The 20337-nt window shown below is 48.6% G+C and overlaps 1 protein-coding gene across 2 annotated transcripts in view; it reads left to right on the top strand.

Moving 5' to 3' along the window:
- Positions 1-20337, top strand: part of LOC120914292 (saoe class I histocompatibility antigen, A alpha chain-like) — a 583050-nt gene that overhangs the window by 30740 nt on the left and 531973 nt on the right. The window contains exons 5-6 of one of the 2 annotated variants that reach the window (XM_040324922.1): positions 10325-10441; positions 15522-15620. The exons of the other annotated variant lie outside the window; for it this stretch is intronic. Coding sequence (XP_040180856.1) covers positions 10325-10441; positions 15522-15571 — 167 coding nt within the window. The 3' untranslated portion in view covers positions 15572-15620. Of the gene's footprint in view, positions 1-10324; positions 10442-15521; positions 15621-20337 lie in introns of those variants that run through there. 2 annotated transcript variants of the gene reach the window in all.

The following is a 20337-nucleotide window of genomic DNA, read 5'->3' as shown; positions in this document are numbered from 1 at the left end:
GACTTCCAGCACAATGGAACGCAGGCTTTAGCAGCGTCCAGCAAGTGTCTTACAATGGATTTTTTATAGATCCGGGCCGGGGTGTCTGTCACGTGGAGCAAAAAGTATGCCGGATCATCCGGCACCCTTCGATCCGTGAATTTTTGAGTGATTCGCCTGATTTCTTCCCAGTATGGCCTAATGCGTGGGCACGACCAAAAGATGTGCATCAGAGTCCCCTTCTCTAGCTGGCATCTCCAGCAGAGGTCCGATACGTCTGAGAACAGTTTATTCAGCACAACTGGCGTTCTATACCACCTTGTCAGAAGCTTGTAATTAGTCTCCTGGACTCTAACGCAGATCGATGATTTGTGCGTGAATGTTAAGATATGTTGTCTCTTATTAGTTGTGAATTGGGCTCCCAGGTCTTGTTCCCACTTCCCTAGGCTCGGGAGTTGATAGCTTTCTGGGGGTTCCACTAGTAATGCATGAAGCAACGAGAGCGCATGAGGTAACGCTTCCGTCTCTTCGCACATCTCCTCCAGTGACGTAAGGGTACGGCCCGCGGGGGGGGGGTGTCATGGTCTTGAGAAAGTGGCTTAGTTGGCCGGCCCTCAGGAAGTCCAGTCGGAAACTGCTCGAGTTGTTCATCAACTGCGCTAGGGTCTTCCATCTGCCCGATTCACTGAAGTGTGAGGCCTGGAAATAACCCGACTCGCTTAATGTGATAAACCTGGCATCGTTAAGACCGGGCGTGAAGTCTGGGTTGCCCAGAATAGGGCGCAGGGGTGAACTTTCCGACGCAAGACGGCCCTGTCTCAGCAGTCTGGAGCAGATTTTTATAGTGTTTCCTATTATCGGGTGATGGTATACGTCTATTCTTTGTAGGGTTTGGCACCACGGGGCGCGTCTCAGTAGGACCTCGCTCTGTTCCTGTTCCAGTCGGGGCCAAAGTTTGAGTGATCTGTGACGGCACCAGTCTATGAGCCGATTAAGTTGCGCCGCCTGGTAGTACGTTTTTATGTTTGGCATGGCCAGTCCCCCGCTTAGTTTGGGTAGGTAGAGTACTGCTCTCTGCACCCGGGGTCGCCTCCCTGCCCACAGAAACTCCCCGAATGCGGTCTGCGTTTGCTTAAAGTATGTCGCCGGGATGTGAATGGGGAGAGCCTGTAGTAAGTATATAAATTTCGGCAGTATAGTCATCTTTAGGATGCTGTTCCTCCCGAACCATGAGTGTAGTCCCGTGGTCCACTCATTCAGTAGCCGTTGGACTGTCTTAAGTAGGGGGGGGAAATTAAGTTTGTAGATGTCAGAGAGTTTCGGCGGGATGCGCGTACCCAGATATGTCAATGCTACGTCCGTCCATTTCAGTTTAAAGTCTTGTTCAAGTCGTCTTAGTTGCTGTTGTGGAATCCCCACTCCCATCGCCTCAGATTTTGTAAAGTTAATTTTTAGGTTGGCCAGCCGGCCATATTCTTCGAACTCCCGCATCAAATTTGGAAGGGACACCGCTGGATTGGTCAGGGAGAACAGCAAGTCATCCGCGTAGGCTGAAATTTTATAGTGACCTTCCCCCACCGCAATCCCGTAGATATTTGGGTTCTGCCTGACGTGTTGTAGAAAGGGCTCCAGGGTCAGAGCGAACAGGAGGGGTGACAATGGGCATCCCTGCCTAGTCCCATTAGTAATCGGGAATGGGTCCGACAGTGTGCTGTTCTCGCCCTCACCCTGGCCGTGGGATTCGTATATGCCGCCGTTATCCAGTGTAGCATCCTCCGCCCCACTCCCACATGTTTTAAGGTGGAGAACATGAATTGCCAATTCACTCGGTCGAATGCCTTTTCGGCATCCGTACCTACAAAAACGCATGGGACCTTTGTCTTGTTTGCCACATGTAACAAGTTTAGTACCTTAGTCGTATTATCCCTAGCCTCTCTGGTTGGGACAAAGCCCACTTGATCCAGATGTATGAGGTCGGGGAGGTATTGTTGAAATCTAGTGGCGATCAGTTTCGTGAATATTTTTACGTCGGTGTTTAGTAAAGATATGGGGCGGTAGCTACCACACTGACTGGGGTCTTTACCCTCTTTATGAATTACTGCTATTTGTGCCTGCAGGGTGTCTATATGGAATGTGCCCTCTGAACCCACCGTGTTAAACAGGTTAACCATCCGATTACCTAGGGTCGGGAGTAGGGCTTTGTAATAAGCCGTGGTGAGGCCATCCGGGCCTGGGGCCTTGCCTGGTTTTGAAGATTTTAGCGCCGCTTGGATTTCTGACAAGGTAATTGGCTCTTCCATTGTCTCCCTCATGTCTGATGTCAATGTCGGCATGCCAGAGCTGTCTAGGTATGCAGATGTCCAGTCTCGGTCTGGGTCCGCTTGCGGGGAGGGGAGGTTGTAGAGATGGGAGTAGAAGGACTTAAATTCTTGTGAGATTTGGTGTGGTAATGATAACTTTTTCCCATCCCTTGCCACTATATGTGGAATATATGATGCCATATTTTGCTTGCGGATCGCCTGTGCCAGCATCCTCCCACATTTGTTACCCGACTCATAAATTTTCCCCCTGCACACCTGCATTGCTGCCTTTGCCTTGTAGTGTAGCAAGTCCGTGATCTGCTTACGGACAATATTCAGGTCCGAACCCACCTGGGGAGTCGGATTCTGTTTATGTTGGGCCTCCATTATGTGTAGCTTAGCAAGCAGGGCATTTAACTGCTCCGTTCTTGCTTTCTTCAGCCTGGAACCATGTTTAATCAAGAGTCCCCGTACAACCGCCTTATGGGCTTCCCACACCACACCTGCAGTACTATCCTGTGTCGTGTTCGTATCAAAATAGTGTCCCACCTCCCTGACTACTTCCGCCATGGTGTCCGAGTCTTGTAATAGGCTCTCGTTCAGTCGCCAGGTCTGTCTCTGTGTGGTCTGGGTTTCTGCTAGGGCATAGACTAATGTGATCGGGGCGTGGTCAGACCACGTAATGTGTCCGATCTTTACCTCCTTGACTGCATCTAACTGCCTGTGGGGAACTAGGAAATAATCTATCCGCGAATAGGAGCCATGCGGTTTAGAGTAAAAGGTATAGTCCCTCTCTCCAGGGTGGAAGAGGCGCCAAGTATCGATCAGCTGAGCCGAGTGCATCGCCGCATGTATCCGTTTTCGGGAGTCTCTAGAGGTTGAGGCAGTGCCCGTCGACGTGTCCTCCGATGGGATCAATGGGATATTAAGGTCGCCCCCTATGATTAGTCGGCCCTCCGCAAAGCGTGTCAGTTTGCTCAAGTGTCTGGGCAGGAATGTGTCTTGATGGTCATTGGGGGCGTATAAGTTCGCGAGGGTGACCTGCGTTTGGCCGATTTTGCCCTTCAGAAAAAGAAAGCGTCCTGCTTCGTCTAATTTAGCTTCCCCGAGTGACCATGGAATTCTGGCCGAAATCAGTATGGAGACCCCCCGGGACTTGGATTCCGTATAGTTGGAGTGGTATACTACAGGGTAGTATCTATTTTTTAGTAGGGGTAGATTTTGGTCCCTAAAGTGTGTCTCCTGAAGCATAATTACATCCGCTCCCAGGCGGCGCATGTCGTGTAGGAGCATTCTCCTCTTTTCCGGGATGTTTAATCCCTTAGCGTTCAAAGATACCACTTTTAGTCTGTCCATGATCGCGAGTCGCCGGAGGGCGAGCCCCCCGGTCCAAATAATTAGGGAGGGGTCAGGGAAGGGGGGAGGGGTCAGGGAGGGGGGGGGGACCAGTCCTCACACTACGTGTGACTGGGAGAGTAGAGGGGAATAGGGGGGGGAGATAGCGGGGTAGAGAGTAGGGTTTAAAGATTTAGGAGGCCTACACAAGGGCGTGTGGCCAAAGTAGAAATACTAATATAGCTCAAATAGCTAAAAGCACTCTCCAGTGAGTCACTGGCAATTGAGCGCAGGCCTAGGTGGGTAGATGGCAGAACAGGACCGGCAGAGCAAGCTCCCGGTACCCCGCCCCCCCCCCCCCACCGGTAGTCGATGTCGTTAGGATTAAAGCCCACATTGCAATCAAGTATAGCACACGTGTAAATATCAACACAACATTCTTAGAGAGGTAATATTAAGGTGTAACCAAGAGGAACAATTAAAGATAGGGACATAAGACTCTTCAAACAGATTAAACCCAGAAGGACCCTATAGTACGTCTCCCAGCGTGGGGTGCTAACTCCCCTCCTCCCTCCCGGGATAGAGAACCCCGCCAGGTATCTGAACAGTAAGCCAGGACTATTACGTGAGACCAGTTCAGTGAGCAGCCGCACCATCCACCCCCCTCCCCGCCCCCTCTCTCCCTCTCACACAGCATTTCTTTCCCCATAAGCCTTGTGGCTAGTTCTGCATTATAACGTGGCCGCTGCAAACCCCCTCTGTTCTGTTCCGCATCTCTCCCACTGTATGGCATGTCCCCAAATAACAAAAAACAGTCTGGTACCATGTCTCCTCTCTCTCTTTGGGGCACGGGGGGGGGGGGGAATCCCCACTCTCCACAGGGTCAGCACGATAAACTCATGTGCTGCGGTGTTGCTACGGACCAGCAGGGAGTGCCAGTGTCAGGCTGGCCGAGGCCCTGTATCACATGGATCTCCCCAGATCTTCACCGACAGTAAACCAAAGGAAGGGGGGGATAATTGCCAACCTCCACCCTCCTCCCCCGTGGCCGAGTAATGTATGGGCTGCAGCAGTGGGCTTGTCCAGCTAAGTCTGTGCCTGCGGGTGTTCTCTGATACCTCGGGCCAGTGTGGTAGGAGGCCTACAGCCATCCCTGCAAAGGAGGGGGCAGATGTGGGTCAGTGTACTCCGAAATCTCGGCTTGCCAGGGCATCATGGCCTATACAAGGGGGGCTTCCAGCAGCTCCTAGGGGCGGCAGGGGTAGTGTGTCGTGAACGGGGGTACGGGGATGTGGCGTGTACTGCGGGCTGCGGCGCAAGGCCTACTCACGTCACCCCTGTAGTGCGTCTCCGGACGGTACCCGTCGGCGTCGTCTGTCCTGGCGTCTCTGGCGCTGCTGTGCTGCAACTCTGTAGCTGGAGGGTCCCGATCTTTTTTGTAGCCAGTCCGGGATCTGCATCGGCTCCGCACCCAGGAATCCGAACAATCCAGGCAGGTCCGCAGGGGATTGCACCGTGTAGGCCCTTCCGTCCCTCCTGAACGTGACCGAGAGTGGATAGCCCCACCTGTATGTGAAGCCCAGTTGTCTGGCGAGTTCCAGCGCTGGCTTCAGCATTGCCCGCCGGCGGAGAGTTGCCCTGGACAGGTCTGGCAGAACTGTGACCGTTGCTCCGTCAACGCGCACCTCGCCGCGTTCCCATGCTCCCCGGACAATTCGCTCCTTTTGGGCGTACCTCAGCAGCCTGCAGAGGACGTCACGTGGCCTATCCGGGTCTTCCAGTCTGGGGCCCATCACTCGATGCGCTCTATCGATCTCCACCACTGCCGTAGGTTCTTCCAGAATTTCCCGGAATAGCTCCTGGATCTTCTCCTCCAGGGCTTCTGCCTCTACCGTCTCCGGCACTCCCCGAAGCCGCACGTTGTTGCGGCGACTTCGGTCCTCCACGTCCTCCAGGTGGAGCTGTAGGGCGATCGCCGCGTCTCGGTGCTGGTCCCTCGCCCGTTCTAGGCCCACCACCTGTTGCTCCAGGGCTGAAAACGACACCTCACCCGATGTCACCCTCTCCGTCAGCGTGGACACCTCTGCCCTCACCTCCTGGAAATCGCGGCGGTGAGTTTCCTCTAGTTTTAGAATCAGGGCTTCTATATCTGACCGCGTGGGTAGGGCCTTCAGCAAGGCCCGGATCTCTTGCTCCGCCGAGGAGCCCCCCGGGGAGGAGGACGGGGAATCCATTTGTAGGACCGGGGTCGTCGCTGGCTCGGGTGCCTGTTCCGGCTCGTCAAGGGACAGGAGCCACTCGCCGTCCTCTCGTGCGTCTGCCAGGTCGGCTCTTGCTGAGCCTCGTGGTGCCGTCGCTCTGGCCCCCGGAGAAGCCTGAGCCTGGTACTGAAAATATTGGTGCAAATCTCTCGCTGGCGTGTTGGATCTTGTCACCCGGGTGTTAGTTTTAGTGCTGCGCTTCTTAGTCGATTGCATGCCGACTTTTCTGCTGTTTTGGCCGGTAAAGGGGAGGACAAGGCCGGGAGCTCGAGGAGAAAGCAGCTTCACTCAGCCATGTCCAGGCCACGCCCCTCATGAGAGCCATCTTAACTGGTCCGATGCAAGTCGGTCCGACATTGAAAAAGGTTCCTGCACTACTTTGGTCCGACTTTGATCCTACTTCAGCTCATTGAATATCATTAAATTCAGATCAAATTTGGATCATCGTCTTAACTGATACGACTTTGGCATGTGACATGTGCCCTGATGATCTTGAAGGGAAAACTTCACGCCAAAAATTTAAAATTAAACTGCATAGGGTTCCCATTCCAAGACCATACCAGACCCTTTAGTCTGGTATGGATTTTAATAGGCACTCCCATGCCAAAAAAACAGCATTGGGTCACCCACCAAAATTCATACCAGACCCTTATCCGAGCACGCAGTCCGGCGGGACAGGAAAGGGGGTGGGGACGAGCGAGTGCCCCCTTCTGAACCATACCAGGCCACAGCCATACCAGGCCACATGCCCTCAACATGGGGAGGGGGTGGGTGCTTTGGGGCAGTACCACCCACCGCACTGTGTACCCATGCACCGTGTACCCATGTTGATGGGGACAAGGGCATCTTCCCAACAACCGTGGCCACTGGTTGTCGGGGTCTGCAGGCTTCTTCTCCCTTCATTGATGACTTCCTCCGCCGCCAGTTCTCTCTCTGCTGATGTCTTCTTCCTCTGCCAGTTCTCCTCTCTCTACTGTCTTCTCCCTCTGTCGGTTCTCCTCTCTCCGCTGTCTTCTCCCTCTGTTCTTCCTCCAATGCTCTCCTGATGATGGCTCTTGCTCTAATGCTAGGGCCGCTGTGTGCCATTACTTATATAAGTAATGGCACACAGCGGCCCTAGCATTAGAGCAAGAGCAATGGGGCATGGCCACCTGGTGATGTCATCCAGAGGCCCCACACCCCTTGTGACATCACTGCCCATGCCATGTTGAGGGCATGTGGCCTGGTATGGTCCAGGAGGGGGTGCTTTCTCATCCCCACCCCCTTTCCTGACCTGCCGGGCTGCATGCTCGGATAAATGTCTGGTATGGATTTTGAGGTCACAACGTTTTTTTGGTGTGGGGGTTCCCCTTAAATTCCATACCAGACCGTATTTTATTTTTATTTTGACGTGGCGTTTCCCCTCAAGATTCATACCAGACACAACGGGCCTGGTATTGTCGGAATCAAAGTCGGATCCCCGTTCATTGAAGTCGAACTTCAAATCGCAGGGCAAATTCGGATCCACAGTCGTATGTCATGTCGTACCAGTGTGAACCCAGCCTAAAGCCAGATGGATTTCAATTTGCCTGGTTCAGCAGGTACCTGCTGAATTTCGATCCATCTATGGGCAGGCTGGTTGTACTGAAGTTGATCTATCAATTGACTTCAGTATAACCAGCCTGGTAGCCTGTTTGTTTGTTTTTATATGCGATCACTGATGGTGGCTGATCACATGACTGAAGGAAAGAAAATTGAATAATGTATGTCCAGCCTTAGAATGACGGGAGACTCTCCTCTATACAGGATGATTTCACCTCCGTACATCCTGAGTTTACAGTTTGTACATGAAGCCAGAATTCATTAGGGCAGACAGTGGGGTTGATTTACTAAAATTTTGCAAAGTCTGAGCGCAGCTCTGCATAGAAACCAATCGGCTTCCAGGTTTTTTGTCAAAGCTTAATTGAACAAGCTGAAGTTAGAAGCTGATTGGCTGCCATGCAGATGATTGTCGCTATAGGAGTCTGTAGTGTGCCCTGGTTTACTCCCCATGTGATGTTACACAGTCATAAGGGGAGAATCAGGAAGCTGGGAATGAATGCCCAGTCTCGTGAGTCTGCAATGCTGTCCTGTAGACGTCAGAACTCTCGTACATGGCATGCTGTGGATGTGGAGATGGCACACAGAGTGTACCGTGAATTACTGGATGGGAAGCGCATGCACAAGTGATGTAATCAAACTTTACGAGACAGATTGCAAGCAGATGAAACAAGTAAGAAGAATTTCACAGGCAGCGATTAATAGGTTTATTTATGAGGGATGCAATGTGCTGAAATTGCTTTTGGACAGTTTACAAACTCTTTAAGGGTTTTAATTGAATCAAAGCTCAGCTGATCTTCAGTTTACAGTTACACAAAATATTGTCAGTTGCAATCATTACCATAATGTTATTACTGTACTGTTAGTAGATTTAAAGTGGTTGTAAACCCTTCCATATACTCAGTGAAGAGATTAGCCTTGGGTGATACACAGAGGTGAAACAAATCCTTCTACATAAGTTGTATCTGTTTTCTGATATCTTCTCCTCTCCTTATCTGTTTAAAGTCCCGAATTTATAAAGCTTGTCTGTCTTTTTATAAAAGGGGGGAGCGAAGAACTAAAGTTACACACTGGAGAGCTGATTGGATGGAAGAGACACACTCCCTTCACACAGCACACAGGAACAGAGCTGAGGCTGTCAATCATAGGCTGTGTGCTGAAGCTCCCTCCCCTGTCGTCTTTTTTTCTTTTGGTGTCAGGAAAATGTGTCAGAAGGGACTTGGTGCGCTTAAAGGGGTTGCAAACCTTCGTGTTTTTTCACGCATTAAGGTAAAAAAACACCTTGCAGTGTCCGGCCCCCCCCATATTACTTACCTGAGGCCCGAATTTCCGTGGGCACGATTCTGCCATTGCTCTCTCCACGGGTTTTCGGCTCTTCATTGGATAGAGTGATAGCAGTGCAGCCATTGGCTCCTGCTGCTGTCAATTGAATCCAATGACGCAGGCACCAGGGGGGCGGTGCCGAGTCCGGCTATGGACGCCAAATGCTGGACACGGGAGCGCGCCCGCAAGATAACCCCCTCTGGGAAGCGCTCTCCTAAGGGGGTTATCGGATGTGGGGAGGAGCCAAGAGAGCCGCCGGGGGAACCCCAGAAGAGGATGTTCTGTGTTCAAAACGACCTGCACAGTGGAGGTAAGTATGATATGTTTGTTATTTATTTTTTTTTTATTAAACTTATATTATCACTTTAATTGAGACACGTACATACTATACAGGGATATATACATTATTCATATTTCATGTCTGGTTTGCAACCACTTTAATTTGGCTCCTTGAAGTCTTTTCCACTCAATTTAGCCCATTGTTTCATTTGACATTCCAGCCATACAACAGAGTATGACACACTGAGAATCCCATTAGTAGCTGTTTTACCCCTACTATTGTTTTTTGATATTTATTGTTGTACCTCATAATTACTGGACATTTTCCAACAACAAATACACCAACAACAGACATTGACAAGGTGTCTTGTGTTCTAGTCCATCTATTTTACACCTGATGAAAGTCCAACATCTACATGGTCTTTGAGTTACTCAAATCCAACCAACTGGTACTGACCACCATTAGTGTTTTAAAGTCCCATTCTAATAACTATGTTAAAATTCAAATCACATATAGAGATGGAGCTGATTCTCTGTTTATGGAGTATCATTGATTATTCCGCTAGCAGTGGTTGACCATAGGGCTTGGGTTTCTTTTTCCTGATTGTTGGGTATTGGGGGGGGGGGGGGGTTATCACCAGTGGAGAAGGGAACACAGCACAGGAATCTCTTTGTAATCATGAACAACATATACTGTATAAAGATCTGGTAAGTTATTCAACCTGCGGAAAAGTGAAATATCCATTTGATCAGTCTTGCTTTTTATAGAAAATCACCCCTCTGTTGCCCCGTACAGACGACCGGGTTTTCCGACGGGAAAACTGCCGGAATCGGCTGGCAAAAAAAAGAGAACCAGCTCTCTTTTTTCCCGTCAGGATTCCCGGCTGACTTTTTCCCAGCGAAAAATGGCAGTTTTTTGGCCGTTTTCCTGTGGGGAGAAAGTTCGATGGAGCATACACACGGTCGGGATTCTCGAGGAAAAGCTCTCATCTTAGTTTTCCCGATAGGAAAAGCAAACATGTGTATGGGGGAAAAGTAGAGAGCAGGTTCTCGGTTTTCCCCACGGGATTTTTTGCCGTCGGAATCCCGGTAGTGTGTACAGGGCATGTGTGTTGTAGGAAGAAGTCTGCCTGTAGATTTTTATGTAGAATATTCATTTATGGAACCCTGTGAGAATAAAGTAATGTGCTCCTATGTAATCAGATGAAGCTGGGGCTACATTGAGAAAATTCTAGGAACTTACATGTCATGTTTGTGTTTTCCCCTCAGAACCCAATGCAAACTCTAAGGACAATATGCCTATAATTATCGGTGTTGTTGCTGTTGCTGTAGTGCTGATTGTCGCTTCTGTTATTGGATTCCTCGTATACCGGAGGAAACTTTCAGGTGAGCAGATCCCACATGTTACCAGAACTCTATTCACCATATATGAGAACTAGACATCCGTCTGGCACAGACTCATCAGTTGGAAGCAAATACAGTAAATAATTTCTCTACTGAGTAAAAAAAAAATTCTGCACAGAGGGGCTATTTATGAAGGCTTTATAGGACCCCCATTTAACAATTTTTCAGTATATTATTACAGAGTATAAACATACAGGCTATGGTGAGGAGTGACTAAACTGCAGGGATATGCAATTGGCAAACCTCCAGCTGTTGCAGAACTAAAAGTCCCATGAGGCATAGCAAGACTGACAGCCACAAGCATGACACCCAGAGGCAGAGGCATGGTGGGACTTGTAGTTTTGCAACAGCTGGAGATCCGCTAATTACATATCCCTGGACTAAAGGAATCAAAAAGTCCTCCTAGGGGATATGGATTTGTCAGTTTCCCCTGTATCTTGTAACTGATGGCTTTTCTTCACACAAAAACCTCAACTGTTTTGTTATTATATAAATAGACAAATAGCACTCACATTGCCAATATTCATAAATAATGCAGTAAAGAAAATGAAAAAAATAGGGGTATTGGCCCTAATCGGACTTTCAGCGGCACAGTAAACAATAGAGATGTGTAAAAAATATATATAAATGTTTAATAGAAAAAGAGAACCACATATATGACTTTGGATACAAGGGCAATACAAGAATTAAAAATCATACATATGAATACATATAAAAGATGAGAACCCGAATGCATCAACGCGTTTCACCTTGGGGCTTCTTCAGGATGCAAATTTAGGAAAACAGTAATTGTAGAAGCAAGAAAGGGATCTCACTCTTACAAATTTGATTCTTGGTTAGCATATAGCCAACACAGACATCCAATAGAGGAGAGAGTACGAGCCACGCAAAGAAGGTGCAATGCTGGACGAAGCAAAAATGGGGAAATGAGCTGTAATTTCCAAGTAAACGGTATATATGACTTCAAAAGTCGCATATGGAGAAAATGGATATAAGAAGAATGTCTTCCTTTTCAGCTGACATTTGGGCTTGTCGGCTGAAAAGGAAGACATTCTTCTTATATCCATTTTCTCCATATGCGACTTTTTAAGTCATATATACCGTTTACTTGGAAATTACAGCTCGTTTCTCAGTTTTTGCATGTGGTTCTCTTTTTCTATTAAACATTTATATATATTTTTTACACATCTCTATTGTTTACTGTCCCGCTGGAAGTCTGATTGGGGCCAATACCCCTATTTTTTTCTTTACTGTTTTGTTATTATATCTTTGTATATATAAAGATTTTCCAAAGAATTAACACAGTAAATCCTTCTTAGAACATTCTCATTCCACCATGTAAAATTATTATTTCTCATTATGAGAACAGAGGACAGAATCCAGAAAATCATTATTTTATGACCCTTCGGCCAGATGTACATATAGTGTAGATATATTCGCCAGCACACCGAGGATCATTTTTTTAATGCATAGAAACGATCACAAAAAAGCAACGTTTCGAAGTCACACAGGACCTCTTCGTCAGGCAAGGACGAAGAGGTCCTGTGCGACTTCGAAACGTTGCTTTTTTGTGATCGTTTCTATGCATTAAAACATTTTTGGACGTTTTTCTAAATGATCCTCGGTGTGCTAGCGAATATATATACATGATTGCTAGACATGTGCACAGAATTTTTTTTTGTTTTTTTTTGTTCTGTTTCGTATCGTTCCGTAGGTTCGTTTCCGTTCGTTTTTCGTAAGACGCCTGTTTTCATGTTTGTTCCCGTTCGTTTTTCGTACGACGAGTTTTTTTTGTATTCCGATCATTTCGTATTTTCGTTACCGTTTTATTTTCGTACATGCGGGATGGTTCGTTATTCTGTTTAATTCATGTTCGTTACTTGTTAGACAATAATTTTTGTGAATTTTCGTCAATGATTTGCATTCTGTGTTTTGGATTCCTTTTTCTGTTCGTGTTTTCGGTCGTGTGTTCGTGTGACATCTATGACAATTTGTTGTGGATGTCATGTGGGCATGCGACTGAAGATACGAACAGAAAAAGGATTTTCGGCATTTTGTACTTTCGTAAATATATCGCGGGATTCGTGGCACTTTTAACACGCGGCTCATCCATATTAACGATTGTTAAGCCCCATACACTTGGTCAGATTTTTTTAACAACAAAAATAAAAACGATCGTTTTCCGTTCGTTCTCAGAAAATTTGTTCGTTTTTAAACTGCATCAGAAAACCATTTTTGGGTTCAAAAGTCTGGCCAACTGATCTCCCTTCAGATGAAAATCCACAGAAAAGTTTATTTGGCTTTACTGTACTACTCAGCACAAAAGAGAAGCTGCTTTACTAACTACACTCACTGCCCATTTAAAAAAACGAAAATTACATCTGTGGCAAGGGATTTGCATTCTGTGTTTTGGGTCCTTTTTCTTTTGGCGTTTTCGGTCGTGTGTTCGTGTGACATCTGTGGCAAAAGATTTGCATTCTGTTGAATCCAAAATACGAACAGAAAAAAGGAATTCAAAATACAGGGTGCGGGTCTTTTGTTGTGGATGTCGTGTGAGCATACGACTGAGGGTGCGAACAGAGAAGGGATTCAAACAGGATACAGAGTGCAAATCTTTTGTTGTAGGTGTCATGTGGACATGCAGCTGAGGATACGAGCAGAGAGGGGATTCAAACAGGATACAGAATGCAAATCTTTTGTTATAGATGTAATTTTCGTTCTTTTGCCATTTTCGTTTTGTCGTATTTTCATCAGATCATTCGTTTGTATTTGCGGTTGTTCGTTATGCGGCTCATTCGTAATCCCGTCGTTTTCGTATTTTGGTGCTTTAATTTTTTCGTATGTACACATTATTCTGCGGGTACGAAAATGAACATTTTCGTACGAAAATAACATTCGTACGAACGGGAATGCACATATCTAATGATTGCTTTTCCAGTTCCCAGCTGGTGATCGCTTCAGCACCCTCTTCTCTTATTGGCCGTTTTCCAGGAAGGTGTGCAATTGGAATATTTTTGAGATGTACATATAGAACTGTTGGTGTATAGTTCAGTTATAGGCTAATATAATAGAGTCATTGGGCCAGATCGCCGGCGTACTTTCAAATTACCCGCGTCGTATCTTTAGTTTGAATCCTCAAACCAAGATACAACGGCATCTGGGTTTGATCCGACAGGCGTACGGCTTCGTACCCCTTTGGATCATAGATGCAATACTTCGGTGTCCGCTGGGTGGAGTTCTCTTACATTGTCTCAAGTCGGCTTTTTCCAGCGTATAGTTGTAATGGTCACCACCATTTACGACCTTCCATCCCAGTCACGACAGCTTATCGACACTCCAACCGACAGGACCGATCCCATTTCATTTGCCCAGAATCAAGACGAGACACGTAGCTCTGTACTTGTTCCAAATGTAATGACAACTTTAATGGTTTCTTCTCAGCTTTTTATACAGTACAAGCATGTGACAGTATTCAAAGGGACAATGAGATCTCCACCCCCCTAATCACACACTAAGGGTAATTACTAAACATTCCTTAAGCAACAGCATAACAACAAAACACCTTCACCCACTCCGTCTCCGCACACAGCTTGACACCTCTGAGCTTTAATAGGCTCTAGACAGGGTTATCACACATAAGCAGTATTTAGTATGCATAATTAGAGTTCTGGGAGCAGACCTGGGATTAACACCTGTCCGTTACTACACCCGTGACAATAGTTAAAGCTGGTATTTTGCGGCGTATAGTTAGATTTGCCATGTTAAGTATGGCCGTCGTTCCCACGTCGAAATTTGAATTTTTTTTGCGTAAGTCGTCCGTGAATCGGAATGTACGTAAGTCTCGTCTAAGTTTAAAAAAATGACGTCCTAGCGACGTCATTTAGCGCAATGCACGCCGGGAAATTTCGGGTCGGCGCGGGGACGTGCTTCATTTAAATGAAACCCGCCTCCTAATCGCCGATTTGAATTCCGCCTCCAGAAATACACTACGCCACCGTAACTTACGGCGCAAAATCTTTGAGGATTTGAAAACGCCAGGTAAGGTACGGCGGCGTAGCGTATCTCTGATACGCTGCGCCGATCCATTTCTATGTGGATCTGGCCCATTTATTCCAAACTGCACACATCTGTTTCAGGCGTTTTGACCATCATAAGTGCAGTGCATGGAGACCATGGCTTTTTTGGAGTTCGGTTTGGGACCCAACAAGACAATCTCACAATTTGGAATAAATGGCACTATTATATTATGCCAAGCTCTCTGTTAGGACAGATTGAGGTCTATTGTGACAACTTGTATAGAGGAAATCTTCATTACAATGCAGCCATGTCCATCCAAATTTGGGGCCGGTACCCCATGTAAATGAAGCGCCGATCGTACGGCGCATGCGCGCGCATGCTCAGTATCACATCGAATTTACTCCCTAAGATACGCAGGCTCAATGCCTGTGACGTGAACGTAACCTACGCACATCCCCATTCACGTACGACTTACGTAAAAAGATACGCTTGTTCCGACATCCATACTTTGCATTGGCTGCGCCTCATATAGCAGGGGTAACTTTAGGCCGGACGTAAGCCTAACGCAAACGGCGTAGCGGGCGCAAGTACGTTTGTGAATTGGCTTATCTAGCTAATTTACATATTCGACGCGTAAATCTACGGAAGCGCCCCTTGCGGCCAGCGTAAATATGCACCCAAGATACGACGACGTAGGAGACTTACCCCGCTCGTATCTTGGGCAAATTCATGCTTAACTTATTCTAAGAATCAGGCGCATAGATACGACGGCTCGCATTCGGCCTTACGACGGCGTACGTGGAGATACGCCGTCATAAGTCCTTTGAAAATCTGGCCCCCGAACTGCAATATATGACATGCGTGTGAACTCACCTGGGAAACTCGTGAGTTAACTGATTCGTACTAACACTGTAAGCATTACATGGAGATAACATTTATTGTCAGAATTAGCTGAAGAGAATAACCTCACTGACTTGTATTTTATTTATTAAGAGAACAAATAATTTCCTGGTTCTGGTCCCTAATCTATTTATCTCTATTTCAGGCAAGAGGCTTACTAATCCTAACATTTATGTACCAGCTCCCAGTAAGTAACATTATGTGTTTTATCATGTGATGTTAATGATATATAGAAATGATTTGAATTGACCTGATAGATTTGGTACAGAGCCTCACATAGGGGTTGATTCACTAAAGGCAAATAGACTGTACACTTTGCAATGTGCAATTGCTCCAGAGCTTAAAGTGGATGTAAACCCTCACATATACCTAGTAAAGTGAAAAGCCTCAGATGACACACAGGGATGAAACAAATCCTCCTACTTAAGTTTTATTTGAATATCTGCTGTCTTCAGCTTTATATACTGTTTAGAAAATGAACATTATGTTAGAATTTTTTCTTCCTGTTTCAGCAGTGGGAGTGGGGTCTTGGCATACACTGTGTAACAGCTGATTGGAGGAATGGCACACACACCCCCCTCTCCTTCCACATAAGCAAAGGAACAAAGATACTGTCACGGAAGCATGAATCAGACGTACAACAACAGATAAATGAAATAGGAAGGCTTTATTAAAAACCAAACAGCAAGGTAAAAGTCCAAACGGATGATCAAAACAGTCAGCAGAGTCTTCCACCGGAGCCAGGGTTGATAGCCAGGAAATGGGAGTCAGCCAGCCGGAGTCCGAAGTCAGAGAGAGGTGGTGCAACGAAGCCGGGGATCAGGAGCCAGAAGGATCGTCCTTGGAAGCCGGGTCGGTAACCAAGAGCAAACAGCACAATCACAGGAGAGTGTAGACAAGAGGCCCAAGCAAGGACATGCTGCAGCTGCCCTCATATATATATATGCTGAGCATCCAGCTCCTCCCAGTGGGAAGGAGGAGCCGCAGGGCGTGGTAAGTTATAAGAACCCCAAGAAGCAAGATGGCTGCCAGCACATGTCAGTGATAAGAAGCCTGCAAGGAGGTAAGACCATGACAGTTCCTCCCCCTCAAGGGCCCCTCCTCCGCGGCGCAAAAAACTGTTTCTGGGGGAAGCGCGCGTGGAAGGCTCGGAGCAAGACAGGAGCATGGACATCTGTGGAGGGAACCCAGGAACGCTCCTCTGGACCATAACCACGCCAGTGGACCAAAAACTGCAACCGACCGCGGACCAAGCGTGAGTCCAGGATATCGCTCACCTCATATTCTTCATGATCGCCCACCTGGACCGGACGAGGCCGAGGAACCAAGGAGGTGAAGCGATTGCACACCAGTGGTTTCAACAGGAAAACGTGAAACACATTGGATACCCGCATGCCAGGTGGGAGCGCAAGGGCATAGGCAACCGGGTTTACCCTGCGGAGCACTCGGAAGGGACCAACAAAGCGAGGAGCCAGCTTAGGAGTGGGCACTCGAAGGTTGAGGTTGCGAGTGGACAACCATACACGGTCTCCGACCTGGTAGGAAGGAGCAGGCAACCGTCTGCGATCAGCCTGGAGTTTCTGGCGCTGCGCAGAGACCTCAAGGGACCTCTGGATCTGTACCCAAGAAGCACGTAGAGCGGAAAGGTGATCCTCCACAACCGGAATATCTTGGGGAGAGAATGACTCCGGTAACATGGCAGGTTGGAACCCATAATTGGCCATGAAGGGAGACGTCCCAGAGGAAGAGTTAACCACCGTGTTCCTGGCAAACTCAGCCCATGAAGGGAGGTCAACCCAATTGTCCTGATGATCGGAGACATAGCAACGAAGAAATTGCTCCAGGGCCTGATTGGATCGTTCTGCGGCCCCATTGGACTGAGGGTGGTAGGCCGAGGAGAAGGAGAGTTGAATCCCCAACTGGGAGCAAAAGGCGCGCCAGAACCTGGACACAAACTGACTTCCCCGATCCGACACTATCTCTTTGGAGATAAGACCTCACTGGCGAAAACCGTGGCCAACTCTTGTGCGGAAGGTAATTTCTTGAGTGGAACACAGTGGCACATTTTGGAAAACCGATCCACAATCATGAGAATGACCGTATGGCCTCGGGACGCAGGAAGGTCCACAATGAAGTCCATCCCAAGGTGTGACCATGGGCGCTCCCCAGTGGTAATGGGTTGTAGAATGCCCAACGGAAGGTGCCGAGGCACCAACAGAGCATGCCGCTACATATGCGGCAATGTCAGTACGTAGAGAAGGCCACCAGAACAAACGTGAAACAGCCCAGGACAGCTGATTCTTTCCAGGATGCCCTGCGGTCTTGGAGTTATGGTAGGTTCGCAACAACTGAGTGCGCAACTCCTCAGGCACGAAACATCTGCCGTTAGGTCTCCCAGAAGGAGCACCAGATTGGGCCGCCAAAATCTGCTCCCCAAGGGGAGAGGTCAGGCTGGTGCGAATGGCGGCCAGGATCTGATTTGGAGGTATGACCGAAGTCGGTATCGATTCCTCCCAGGACAGCTCGGAGTATTGACGTGATAAGGCATCTGCCCTGACGTTCTTGGAACCGGGTAAATAGGAGACCACATAATTAAAACGTGACAGGAACAGAGCCCATCTGGCCTGACGGGGTGTCAATCTCTTAGCCTCCGAAAGGTAAGTCCGATTCTTGTGGTCCGTCAGGATGAGAACCGGAACCACCGAACCCTCGAGCAAGTGCCTCCACTCTTTGAGAGCCTGTACGATGGCCAACAACTCTCTGTCACCAATCTGGTAGTTGCACTCCGCGGAAGACAGTTTCCTGGAGTAAAACCCACAGGGAAGCAGAGGACCCTCTGGTGTCCGACGCTGAGACAGAAGGGCGCCTACTCCCGTCTCAGACGCGTCCACCTCGAGAACAAAGGGCAACCCAGGGTTGGGATAAGACAGGATGGGAGCCGACACAAAGGCAGATTTTAGAGCCTCAAAAGCCCGGGTGGCCTCGGCCGGCCAGACATGGGAATTACTGCCCTTCCTGGTCAGACCAGTGAGAGGCTTGGCCAGCCTGGAGAAGTCCCTGATGAACTTCCGATAATAATTGGCGAAGCCCAAAAAGCGCTGCAGGGAACAAAGACCACTGGGCTGGGGCCACTGTAAGACTGCCGAAACCTTCTCAGGGTCCATGGAGAACCCATCCGTGGAAATGATGTAACCTAAGAAGGTTACCTGGGACTGGTGAAATTCGCATTTCTAAAGCTTACCGAAAAGATTGTTCTCTCGTAACCGTTGCAACACACGCTTGACATCCAGAATGTGGGCCTCCATGGATTCAGAATATACCAAGATATCATCCAAATAGACCACCACACACTGCTGCAGCAGGTCACGGAAAACATTGTTGATAAATTCCTGAAAGACTGCGGGCGCATTGCACAACCCAAAGGGCATAACCAGGGATTCATAATGACCGGTCCTGGTGTTGAACGCGGTCAGAAGACCGCCTTGATCCTTACAAGGTTATATGCCGCCCTCAGGTCGAGTTTAGTAAAGACCGTGGCCCCCTTGAGGCGATCGAACATCTTGGAAATCAACGGAATCGGGTATGCATTCTTAATCGTAATGCGATTTAGGCCCCTATAGTCGATGCAAGGCCTTATTTCTCCGCCCTTCTTTTTTACAAAGAAAAATCCAGCCCCTGCCGGGGAAGAGGATTTGCGAATGTGCCCCGGGAAAGCGCCTCCTTCACTCCTCCATGGCCTCATTCTCCGCAACCGACAATGAATAGACCTTGCCACGAGGAGGAATGGCACCAGGTTGTAAATCTATGGCACAATCGTATGGGCGGTGCGGAGGTAGGAACCCAGCGCGCACTTTATCGAATACATCCCGCTACCCCTCGTATTCAGGAGGCAACACAAAGTCCGAGGAGGTACACAACAACTTGACAGGCCCATGGATGCAACTAGCCCCACACTGTGGTGACCACGAGAGGATCTCGGCCGATCTCCAATCGAAAGTCGGATTATGCCAGGGGTACCCCAAGACCACCGAGTAGTGTGGAGACGAAATGACCTGAAGGCAGGCCGACTCCCTGTGAACGGCCCCAATGACTATCTCTACTGGAAGGGTCTCATGAGTCACGTGCGACGGCTGGAGGGGTCTGCCGTCTATCGCCTCGAGAACCAGCGGGGAAACTCAAGCCTGCAGAGGAATGGAGTTAGCGGCAGCAAATTTACTATAGATGAAAAATCCACCCGCACCAGAGTCCACCAACACCTGGGTCGTCACCGAGCCCCCGACCCAGGAGAGAACAACGGTGATCAGTGGTTTATCAGCATGGGAAACCGGGGACGAAGAGACTCCACCCAAGATCTGCCCCCAACAGTATCTCAGGTGCAAGCGTTTCCCGGACGGTTCGGACATGACAACCGAAAATGCCCGCTGAGACCACTACATGCATCGGCCCTCGCGTCTCCGGGATGCCCTCTCCCCCTCGGACAGGCGAGCAAATCCCAGCTGCATGGGCTCACCCCCAGGCAAGTCAACCCCAGGAGGCATGGGAGGAGAGGGAGGCACGGGTGGGACAGTAAACGTAGGCGCCAATCTGTTAGGAGGCCTCCGCAGGCTCTCCCTAAAGGAAGGTCTCTCCCTGAGTCTGGTGTCAATCAATATCAAGAAAGAAATGAGAGCCTCGAGCTCCACTGGTATGTCCTTAGCCGCAACCTCATCTTTTAAAGCATCCGAGAGACCATGGGAGAAAGCAGCGACCAGAGCCTCATTATTCCAGCCCACCTCTGATTCCAGGGTATGAAACTCAATGGCGTATTCGGCTACCGATCGTGAACCCTGTCTGACGGACATAAGGAGCTTTTGCAGCAGAGGCAGAGCGAGCCGGTACATCAAACACCTTCCGAAGAGAAGCAACAAAACCGGAAAACTCGGCAACCACCGGATTGTTGTTCTCCCATAAGGGGCTTGACC

The sequence above is a fragment of the Rana temporaria genome, chromosome 9, assembly GCF_905171775.1.
Source record: "Rana temporaria chromosome 9, aRanTem1.1, whole genome shotgun sequence".
Lineage (NCBI taxonomy): Eukaryota > Metazoa > Chordata > Amphibia > Anura > Ranidae > Rana > Rana temporaria.
The sequence above is the reverse complement of the archived record's forward strand: the minus strand, read 5'-3'. Positions and strand labels throughout refer to the sequence as shown.